General features: G+C 36.7%; 1 protein-coding gene across 1 annotated transcript in view; it reads right to left on the bottom strand.

Annotated features, from left to right (window-relative positions):
• LOC108600769 (probable serine/threonine-protein kinase nek3) overlaps nucleotides 1-12,258 on the bottom strand; it is a 34,832-nt gene that overhangs the window by 18,976 nt on the left and 3,598 nt on the right. Inside the window, exon 2 of the mRNA XM_033293624.1 lies at nucleotides 4,391-4,792. Within this exon, the coding sequence (XP_033149515.1) occupies nucleotides 4,391-4,792 (402 nt within the window). The remainder of the gene's footprint in view (nucleotides 1-4,390; nucleotides 4,793-12,258) is intronic.

Here is a 12,258-nt window from a genome sequence, read left to right as displayed (position 1 = left end):
TTGTTGTTTTTTGGGTAATTTGTATAATGCTCTTCTTTTTTTTTTTTTTGCCGAGCCCAGCGCTTTACATTTTTGTTTGCTATCAGTTGCGAGCATCAACGATTTCAGTTTTGATTTTCCGCACTGTTATTGCTGTAATATGAAACCGGAAATGTTTTCTCAACTTTTTGTGCAAACTATGGGCTATTGTTTTTGCTTTTTTGGAGTGGCTGGTTCGACATGCAACCGGAAGCAATGCCAATGTATTGTGCAGTTCAATTAAAAGCGCGTTGCATGCAGCCAGCATTAGAAAAAGCAAAAATGCTTTTAGCACAATAAAATTTTAATTGAAAACTGACTGCAGAGCTTTAAAATACAAACTAAACTTAGCTTAGACTCTTTACTTTTCACACAGCTTAGCTACAAAATTTTGTTTATTCTATTGTCAGCTCTATATGAACACCTAAGCTAAGCTGCTCCATTAGCAGTCAGACCGAGCTCACGACTGCCCTAATGCCATCAGTCAACAAGCAGCAGCAACAAACTAAGCCTCGTTTGCCACATCAGGCAAATATGTAAATAACTTTTAAGAAATTAAGCACACTGAGCTGTGCCAAAGTTTTGCGTAGCCAAACGACGCAGACTTGCTACACTCGAGTTGAGTTGAGTTGAGTTTGAGTCTTGCGGCAAAGCCAGAGCGCTACAATGCAATCACTTATACGCACCGTTGCACAGACAACGGTCCCAAAAGTTTGCACACGCATTTCAAATGGCAGTAGCTCAAGTCAAGAAAAGTGAGCAGCAGCAGCAGCGGCAAGTCTGATAACTAACAGGCACAAAGCATTAATTACACACACTTTTTTTTTCAGCTTCGAGAAAAATAACTGAAAAACAGCTGCCAAGCTGGCATTCATCCATCTATCCATCCATCCAACCATCCATCCTACCTGCTACGAAAAGTAAAAAACAATAAGACTGCTGCAGCTTTTATGGCAGCCTCGCTTGCATTTTATCTGCTCCAATTGCAGCCTCGCAGCGTGGCAGCAGCTTTACGCCCCTGAGTCGCAACGTATTTACAATTACTCGACATTTAATGCAAGTGGGAATTACAATGGCGCTGCCGTTAGGGATATTATTTTTTTGTTGTTTTTTTTTCTGTTGCTTCTGTTTGGTCTGGTTTGGTTCAAGTATTTCGAACACGCCAGAGAATGTAGCATAACGAGTGCAATGTAAAATGCATTTGTTATACTCTATACAAACATGGGATTTTAAATATGCAAGGATATGCAGGATATATCATACTGGTAGTAGCAAAACTTTAAGAGAAAGGGCTACTACAGCATTTAAACGCAATATAATGAGTGTAAACTCTTCAGTATGGTCGATTAAACTCAAAAGTATGCAACATAAACTCAAAGAATATTTTAGGCTCAAATTATTTCATGATAAGCTTATTGACTGTAATACAATTCAATTGAAAATGTAACATAAACTCAAAAGCAATCAACATAACCTCAAAGTCTTAATCAATATAAGCTCAAAAAATATTTAAAACTCAAATTAATTCATGATAAGTTTGTTGACTGAAATTAAATTCGATCGAAAATGCAACATAAACTCAAAAGTTTGCAACATAAGCTCAAAAATTATTTTCAAAATACAAATTAAATCATGTAAAGCTCGTTTACAGAAAGAAAAACTTGGAGTTAATATGAAGCAGGCAGTTACTTAATATGTTTTTAGCTTGAAAATTTAGAAATATGACAACATAACCTCAAAAATATTGCAACATAGCCTCAAATAATTGTTATTTTAAATCGTTAAATTTATATTATATCATTAGGAGTTTGTTAACTAAAGTAAAAATTGATTAAATATGCTGGAAAATTTATATATATGCAACATAACCTCAAAAATAGTGCAAAATAGTCTCAAAAAAATTATGTTAAGTTCAAATTAATAGACTCAAAGCTTCAAGAAAACTTTAACATAACATTAATATTAAATATGTTATGCTAATATATTTTTTTCTATATTTCAAAACAACTTGCATGAAGTAAACTAAAATCTACAGAGTATCTTCGTCTCGCTATGCTTCTAAGCCTTAAATACTTATTGCTGTTTTTCGAATATTGTGCACGTTGTTGTTGTCGCACCAAAGCAGTAAACAATAGCATACAAAAGCAACAACAATTCAAGGATGGCAAGTGATTACAGGGCACAAACGTTCCCCCCGCACCGCACAGAGCACAAAGCCACGTAGCGCTCGCAGCTCATACGTAACGTAGAGTGAAAGAGACCGAGAGCGACATGACGCTTTATGGCATACAATACGGCAAACCGAGTACGTTATACGGCTAAGTGTTTTGCAACGGAAATGCCAAGCTATCATGCAAAAAGCCACTGGCAGATTAACGAACCATGGCCAAGGTGGTGCCCAGGATGCAGCAGCAGTAGATAGAGAAGAAGAAAGAGAGAGAGAGAGAGACAGCATGATTGCCAAGGCACGTGACGCAGCGACAGTCCATGACCAAGTGCTGATTTTACATGCGACCAAGTGCTGCCGGAAAATATTCTGCACCCCAACCCCCCACAAAATGTTGAAGCAAAAAAAAAAACAAAAAACGACAAAAAGGTTATTGACATTGTCGCCAGTTACCAAATACGTACGTAGACAACAAAAGCGTAGTGCAATCAACAAAAAGCGCTTACAACGTAAATATTCCAAAAAGAGGGGAGCCAAAAAATAGCCAAAGTCAAATTGATTTTTGAAGTTGGTTTAGCGGCCAAAACAAAAGCAAAGCGACTTTAAATAGCTTTCAACTTGAGTTTATTTATATATTTTTAATAGCATCGACTAAGCTACCCTTTGTTATAAACTGTATTGCTTTGTTGTAAATAGAAAACAAAGCAATTGCTTGCCACTTGTCGTATTTTTTTTTGAAAAGCTCAAATTGCTTTTTAAGTATTAATTTGTACAAACACTTGAGGCTGCCAAAGGATTGGAGTTAATAAAAGCGCAAAAGTGCTCAAGACGCACTTGCAATTTTACCTTGGCATTGACTACTTTTGGCCAACTAGCTAGCTTAGCCCAGTGCAGTCGCTAATTGTTGCACAAACAGTCGCCAAGTGCCTTAAAAGGTTTCCTTGTTGCACATTTTGGCCAATGGCGTTTTACTGTTGCGCTTTAATTGAAAACTTTACGCGCTTAAACAAAAAAACTGCACATAATTGTAAAAGTTTCTAGTTTTTAACGCTTGCACGCCTTGGCATTTGTTTTTATTTTTTTTTTTTTGCCAGCCAGCCAGCTTAAAGTTAACAAACAGCGCAGCGCACTCTTCAAACTTGGCCACCCCCAATTAGTTGGTTAGCAATTTTGCTGTTGCAGCTCAAGTTGGCATTTCATTTTGGCTGCGTTGACAGCTTTTTGCCAGCACCCCCAACTAATTGACAAAGCTGTACCACAATTTCGTTGCGGCACACACACACACGCACACACACTTAAAGCTGTCAAATTGCAGTGCGTGAGAGCAGCTTGCAACCGGCGTAGCGTGTGTTAAGCACGCAGCGCTAAGTGCAAACTAAGGCTAAAGAATGAGCTTACTTAGTTAGTTGCCAGTGTGTGGATTTAGTGTGGTGCAAGCTTTTAGACTAGCTAAAGCAAGTTGTTAATGTTACAGCTGATTAGACATTGTTTGGAAAAATAGCAGCAGATCTGTTGGCAAAATATTGGCTAATCAATTCAAGCAAATCACCTTTGAAGACTAAAGAATGCTGCTTTGCTCTAAGATGAAAATAAAGCAGCAAAGTGCTGATGGATTTCATGTGTGGAAGACTCTAATGCTGCTAAGAGTAACTTTAGAACAATTTTAAGAATTAAAATAACGCTTTATCAATGAATGGAGATTTGTTCTAAAGCTGAAAATAAGGCAGCAAAGTCTTTTGAAGCAAAAGAATGGAGATTTGTTCCAAAGGTGAACAGAAGAAGAACGTGAAGAAGCAAAGTGCTGATAAAGACTTTAATGCTGCTAGAATCAATCAATATCAATTGCATTTCTCTTTCTATGAAAACCTTTTGATGCCAAAGAATGGAGGTTTGTTCTAAAGCTGAAAATCAATTCAGCTAGGAGAGAATTTGAAATAAATGCAGTTTGAATTACTGCGGCACATTAATGTATTGGAAAAAGAAAAGAGAATTCAAGAACCCAAATGCTGCAATAGTACAACTTTGAGTCTCTTTTATGCCAGAGGGAAGTTTTTTAAAGAGTTTTCTATTAAGCCAGAAAAGAAGTAAAAGGATTCCTTATGATGGAAATTGCTTTACAATTAAAAGAATAATATAAGATATAGCAAGTGCTGTCTGCTGTCTTCTATTAATTCTCTATAATATTTAACGAAAGATTCTACTCACGATTTCCCGCTGTAGTTTGGCAATATTGAAATTGGCCTGCGCCAGTCTTACGCTCAGCGTTGCCACATCGCTCGTTAGCTGCGCACGCTCGTTCGTATTGCGATCCACAAGCTTCAGCATTTTATCCTCCAAACTTTGATTAACTTTTTGCACGCGCTTGTGCGACTCGTATAAACGATCGTATTTATCCTGCCACGCAATGACGCTATCCTCGAGCTCAACTTGACGCTCCGTTTCGCGTAGACAAGCAGACTCCAAGGCGTACAGTTGTGTTTGTCGCTCAAGCAGCGCCTGCTGCAGTTGCTCAATTTCTGTAAGGCTGCTGGCTGTTGCAGCTGCAGCTGCTGTTGCTTTTGTGGTTGCTGCTGTCAGAGCGCCCGCTGTGTGCGCTTCGCTGGCCGCCTGCAATTGATGATGCAGAATGGAAAAAAATATAATAAATTGTATAAAATATGTGTGTAATTAATTTTGCTTCCGAGCGCGCACATACCGGACGCAAAGTGTCACGCAGTAACAACGACAAAAATGCTACTAAATTCAGTACGCAGCAGGCGAAATGAGACAGCGATAAAAAGAGCGTCGAGAGCAAAGAGTATATAAGAGAGCGTAGTTAAAGCAGAAACTGTTTTTGAATTTAAAACATGCGTGCACCCTCAGCTATTATTAAATAAAAAAAAATGCATGTCATGTTTATAAATGTTACAGAGAGGGTGAGCGCTGATAACGTAAGCTCTTTGGCTTTGTATATAGCTCAATGTAATCTAAGCATACAGACAGCATCTGCTGCAACAGATAAGACAAGCGATCGAAGTTAAGACGACTGCGGTAATGAGCTACAAATGTTAACTAACTCAAGCGTCTTAAGCTAGTTGAACAGTCTCAATCTACGCTGCAGCGCAGCAGCTGATAAGCATTTATAGACAGCAGCTAATAAAGAGAGAAAGCGCGCGATCAGTATATGAAAGAGAGAGAGAGAGTGTTCACAACTCTTTGCTGCTGACTTTTGTGTTTAATGCTTGCTGCTCTCTATGTTAATTTGTGATTTAATGCGAGTTCATGTGGGCGTACCTAAAGTTTTAAATTTTAAATGACGAATGCATTACTGTAATGTCACAATTACTCACAGAATTTTATATATAAACGTTTGTATATGTTAATCAGCTGTGATTTATTATAGTCTTTAAAAATGTTAGCGTTACAAGTTAGTAAGCTAATTAGCTAAATTTAATGCTTCAACTTATTAGTTGCTGTTCTCATCAATCTCTAATCTGCTTAGGTCATTGACACTGTCAATGCCAAGACGTCAGCTTAATCTATAACTTATAACAAAATTTTCCTTTTTTATAATTTTATGCTTACATTAATGAATTTTGCTGCAGCCGCAGCGGCATCAGTTTCAATTAGTAAACTTTTCTTCAGACTTAGGCTAAGAGCATTGCATGCAACTGCGCAAAATTCAGCGCATATGTAGCCAACTAGCAGTTTCTACATGTAATTGGATTAACTTGACGAGCAAAACAACAAACAAAACAAACAAACAAAATTTACTATATATAAATTATTTGTATGAGCAGCGCAACCGAAAATGTCGTCAGCTAAAACTTTGCCTTTGGTTACAGCCAAACGTCTCAACACTAATGCGTGTGTGTGTGTGTGTGTGTCAAAGGACTTGCTTGTCATATATGTATGAGAGGCAAAGAGGTCGCTGTCGTTGTCTTCTCAAACCTAAAAACTGCAAAATGTACAGAAAATTTAATTAAAAAAGGATTTTCGAGCTGGCAAAAGTTGCTTTGGCTTCGCTGCTGACTTGGCCTACAACACTCTCTTGGCTCACACTCACTCTCTCACACATTGAGAGTTCAGTCAGCGTTTAAATGTTGAGCATTTCTAGTATTTTGTCTACCCTTCTTATGTTAACACACATATAAGTATAAGTATATTGAATTTATAGTAGTTTGGCTGACTGGGCGTGGCAAAATTTAATAGCAACAGTAAGAGCAATTAATTAATTTAGGTTAAACATTTAAAATTGGCCCCTGAAGCGAGCAACATCTTAAAATAATTGCGCAAAGCATTTTCTGCCACACTTGCCACATGCCACAAGGCCTGCTGCTTGCTGCTTGTAAAGTTTGTTTTTGTCTAACATTTAATATAAAATAATTGTTATGTTTTAGTTTGCCCGTTGTCAGCATTTTATTTGTTTTGTTTGTTGTGGGCTTTTTAATAATTTAGTAATTGTATTTTGTTAGAATTAACAAAAAGCTTTTGTTGTTTATTAAATGCCTTTGATTGTTTGTGTTTTCATAAGCCACAACACAACAATTCATACATATTTTGAATCTGAAATATGCAAAAACTTTTAGATGACGTGCCTGATATTTGTTCTATATGAATTTAAATTACTTGCAGCTGCTCGTTTGTTGTAAATAGCTGCGTGTGTTTTGGGAATGGGTTGCAATCAAATATAAAATAAATAATTATCTAGCAATTTGCAGGGAATATTTTATTTCCATGTACTCGCCACAAAAAAAGTTCAATTTATAACAATATTATATTGCAAATGATTATAATATGACAGACAATTAATGTAATGGGCCGAGTATCATGTTATAATTATTATTCAAAAGCTTTGCTGCTGTTGTGTATTATTAAAAAATTAAGCGAGCATTTTTCTTTATTATGTTATGAGAATTATTGCGTTAGCTTATTAACAAATTCAGCTTTAACAAATACTTAACAGACTTGTTAGTTAGCTTACATAGATATGTTAGGCTAAAGTTAACAGAATTTAGCTCGAATTTTATACACTCAACAGAGCTCAACATACAGTAGCACTTGAAATTCTATTAACAGAGCTATGTTACGCTAAAGCTAACAGAATTTAGCTCGCATTTTATACACTCAACAGTGCTATGTAAGCGACTTAACATAAAGCAGCTCTTGAAATGCTCTTAACAGAGCTATGTTAATTTCATCATAATCATAATTTTCTTTTGCTTTAAAATATAAAAGCTTTATACAAATCAAATTCATCTTTCAATCGCATTTAATTTTCATCTTGCGCTAATTCTTTACTAATTTCCCAGCCTTTTATGCTTTCCAGCTCAATTAGTTAATGACAGAGAGCGACTCAAGGATCTTACAGTTTGCGCCTTAATTGATGATGAAAACTAAGAAACGAAGCGCAAATGCTTTACACGCTTAAATGCAAGTGAAAAGCGTTTTTGTTTTCAGCGCTCATTTTCCAGCGAAAAACAAACAAGACACAGAACATTTTTTAAAATGAACAACGCAAGATTTTTGTAATTGTCAGCATGCTTACGTAAAGAAATAACAACAAATGAGTGGGTTGGGTTGGGTTGAGTATGGGTGGTTCTCATGCCTGTGGGTGCCTGTCATTATTTATTATATTTTGCTCAAGTCCTTTCATTACACAAATATTTTGCTCTACGTTCATTTGTGTGCGACGACGACGACGACTTGACGAACATTTTTCAACGCTCCCTGATGACAGCAACAAAACCTGCTTATTTACAGTTATTTGAAGTGGATGGAAGGCTTAACAGGAAGTTGTCGCCATATGCTAAATTGTTAGGCACTCATCATTAACTAGCAAAAGAAAGAAAGGGATACGCTTCAGCTTCAACTGTTTTTTCAACCTCATTTGACTGGATAATTACAGCAGAGCGGGCGGGCGGGTGGTCGGGCGTAGAACAGACTCCCAAAAATACTTTTGGTTTTAGCTTTTGTGTTATTTTAGTAACCGAAACTTGTGCGTAATCAATAAATGAATATTGTAAACATGGGGCCGGCACTGAAGCGCACAAATGCTTTGTAAACAATAAGCGCAAGCTTGACGCTTAGTTTGATGAATGGAAGGTCAATTGCTCTGTGAGTGAACCCAAAGCGGGACCCAATTCATGGGAGAGAGCCGCCGCCGCTGACATTTAACACAAAACGACGCGCGGCTGTCAATGCCAAAGTAATGTGAGTGCAGAATGGAAATGGAGACTCTACACACACACACAAACACACACACACACTAGCAGGCAATTGAAGGCAAGAAAATACAAAATGGAGAAACATCAGCGCATGGCGACGGAATGTTTATGCGAATGCTTGGGCACAAACATACGTGACGTGCCATAGTCTCACTCTCTAACTGTATGTGTGTGTGTGTGTGTGTTCGCTTAAGCGGCGGAAGCGCCTGTGCCATAGCTTGACAGCTGATGTGCAGCCGCTCAAAAGGAAGCGCTGCTCTAGCTGCTGTCATTTGGCAAAATGTTCCATAGCCGTTGGTCCTTAGCTGGAGCTGTAGCTGTAGCAGCCAACAGAGCAGTCATCATATTTTTCAGCGACCACAAGCGCATACTTAAAGCTGTTTTTGTTTGCACAGTGGTGCAAAGTTTATGCATGGCAAGACAAATTGATGATGAGCCAAAGATAAATTGAAAACTAGCGAACCCAACAAGTTGCTAAAAGCAAAAGCAATTGTAGTCGAATAAATTTATGAATCTATAGTAGACATAGATTTAACAAATTATTCATTAAATATTTTATGCTTTATTATTTATTTTTTGAGAATTGATTAATAATTTTTAAAATTAAAAGAAGGAAATAATAAAACTGACATTCAAAGCATTTTGTTATACAAATTTTAACAAAGAGCTAACAAATTATTTTTCAAATAAAATAATAAATACAGAAATTCATTAAATATTTTATGCAACAAGTTCAAAACAATAATTTATTATTTAATTTTTAAGTAATGAAATTATAGAGCTGACATGCAAAGCCTTTTGCTATAAAAATAATAATAAATAATTGAAAACTTTGCATAAAACGCCAAACATTTATGATTATTAATAAAAATAAATTGAGAAATCACTATTAGTAAAGTTTATTATTATTATTTTGCATAATCTGCGCTACTAGTCTTTTTTTTTATAGACTGATACATATATTAAATTTTATAGCTGCCCCCACATAACCCAAACTATTACCACTGTGCATTATGATAAAATGAATCGCTCTAAAAGGCAAAAATATGTTACCCGACTGTATGTGTGTGTGTGTGTATTGGTGTGCTTTTTGCGCTGACACATTATGTTAATACATCTACAGTTTAACGCAAGCAAATATTGAACTTCATGTGGCAGTTACCGATGTTGTAACTGTTGTCAGCGCGGCAGACCACACACACACACACCACACACATACACATATAAAATTTATGCATATTTTGATGACAATTTGAGCGCGTAACACAAAATGTCAAATACATAAAAAGAACTGAAGTAAACTGAAAGTGTAAATCGAAACGCATTCAAAATCATATCGTTAATACACACACACACACAAGCAAACACACATGCATGTATATCGTATAACATAAAAGCGGAAATCGATGACAGCCATTTTTGCTGTAAATTGAGGCATTTTCGCAGAGCGCTCTACTGTAATTGCATTAGAGAAGGAAATAGCAAAGGCAGCAGCGTTATAAACCTGTCTGCATGTGTATGCGTGACTCTGTGTGCGTGTGTGTGTGTGTGTGATAGAGAATGCGACACATTCGTCTGCTATTTTTAGCGGCATTTTCATTTAATTTGCTGCCCATGCTGCATAACTAAAATGGCGCACGTTAACCGTTAGAGATGAAAGCCAAGCGTCGTGCATTTGGGTGGGAGTCCTGACTGACTGAATCATAACGTTAAGTAGTCTGAGCCCACAGCCGTTTATGTATTTTCCAATTACGCAACTTGACGAAATTTGCAATTTAGATCAAGTTTTTTTTTTAGCCCAGCACTTATATTTACTTTTTTATATTCGGGTGGCTGCTGACTAAAATGAAATTTCTTTTTATTGATTGGCTTTGGCTTTTGCGGCAGTTGAGCTGTCGAGCATATATTGCAAATTTAAAACAAACTTTCATTTATATGCAGAATGAGCAGCAGCTGCATAGCAAATTTCTTTTTGGCATAACTTTAGCAAGAGTTCGGCTGAGGTCAACAAGTCAGTTATATTTTTAATTCTATGTGTCAACAATGTAAATTTGTTTTTAAGAGTTCGAGAGCTGCCATTATGTCAAAATAAATTGAGAATATTAAAAGTAAAAGTTCGAAGCATATTAATTTAGCTTATTAAACTTTTAAGCTTGAAAGCACTTGCAGTTTAATTATAATTTAAATTTTAGTTTGCAGCTTTTAGCTTTCAATTTATTTTAATACTTTGCTTGGCTGCTTAATGAAATTTTAAAGCCAAGCGAAAAAATATATTTTTATGCAAACTATGCTGGATAATTCCGATTAACCCCAGAGCCATTTCTCTTTGCCTTGCACATGTGTGTGCAGAGGCTTGGAAAATTTTTGTGTGCATTCAGCAGTGTGGAGAGCAGTCAGCGCATGCAACATGGCGTATGATTAATAAAAAGAATAAAGCCAACTACCAACTATTGTGCATATGGCGTCAGAGCAATGAAGGAAACTGATAAAACTTGTGCCACAGACAGCAAAGTCGAAAGAATAGAACTATAAAGAATCGATTAAGAGCCAAAACGTTGATTGAATTTGCCACAGAGCCAAGCGCGTTATGCCATTGGCAGCAGAGCGAGATAGAGCGAAAAGGAATGAGAGGCAGACAATAAAGCTGAAGCAACAGTAGCAGTGGCAGTGGCAGTGGCAAAAACAAAACAATACGCCAATTTCCTTTTACTTGTGCCTGTCTTCTCTTCATTTTTTTTGTTTGTGTGTGTCCTGCGCGCATAAGGGAAATAAGCAATTTCAGCAAATAAATCGTAAAAAGTAAAAGTAATAAAATAAGCAAAATGCGAAGAAAAAAGGCAGCAAGAAAAAATACCAAGCATGCCATATGATTTTCACAATACATATGTGTGCGCATTATATGAAAAAAAAAGAACGCAAGTCAATTGCTTTGTTCATACTGCAATCAATTCAGTTAGAGCGTTATTTAAATAAATTTAGGTGCTCAAGCGCGGAAAAGAAAATCTAAGGTTGCTTAAAAATTAATTTGTAATTGAATTCGTTGCTTATAAATAATTGCCAATAATATCGTATTTATAAAGCATTAACAATTAATGGGCATATATAATTTATATATGCGAAGTATGCTCCATTGTATACTTAAGCTTGTGTGTGCCCCCCTAAGCTTCATTAAATAACGCTTGAGCTTGCGCTTGAGAGTGTGTGTGCGTATAATAAATACGCCTATCAGAAACAGGCAGAACGACAGTCAGACAAACAGACAGACAGACAGACAGACAACAAGCTGTAGCTTGTTATAAGGGCTTAAAGGTATGTATGTTTGTTTGTTTACTTATGTGTGGGTGTGTGTGTGGGTGCCGAGAAAAACAAAATTCAAGTGCAGTGCCAAAGATTTATAATATAATCAATAATATGTATGTGTAAACAGCTAAAGAGCATAAGAAAACACAGTCTTGATTCAATAAAATTAACTAAGGTAAGCAAGTGCAGTATTTGAAAATATACAGCGATTGCTAATCAGCTAATGTTTACACGCTGACGACTAAACTCACCCCCCAGCATATGCAAAGCAGCAAATGATCTTACTCAAGGAGTAAATATTTACATTCTCATTGCAATGAGCGCTGGCTTAACATCAGCTGAGAGCCTTGCTGTGAGTGTTTTATTTAACAGCGCAGTTCACTTTACACTGCAAGGTTGACAGCACAGGTTAGCGAGAGCACAGCTAACTGCGCTGCTTAGCGAAAGCGATAGCGCTGCTCATTTTACATCGTAGCTTAGCTAGAGAGCGAGGACGCAGCTCACTTAACAGACTCACTGTAACAGCGTAGCTCACTTTAACAGGTAGTCTAACATTCACAGCACAGC

This window comes from Drosophila busckii, chromosome 3L (assembly GCF_011750605.1).
Source record: "Drosophila busckii strain San Diego stock center, stock number 13000-0081.31 chromosome 3L, ASM1175060v1, whole genome shotgun sequence".
NCBI classification, from domain to species: Eukaryota; Metazoa; Arthropoda; class Insecta; order Diptera; family Drosophilidae; genus Drosophila; species Drosophila busckii.
Note: the sequence above shows the minus strand (reverse complement) of the source record. Positions and strands in the feature narration are given on the sequence as shown.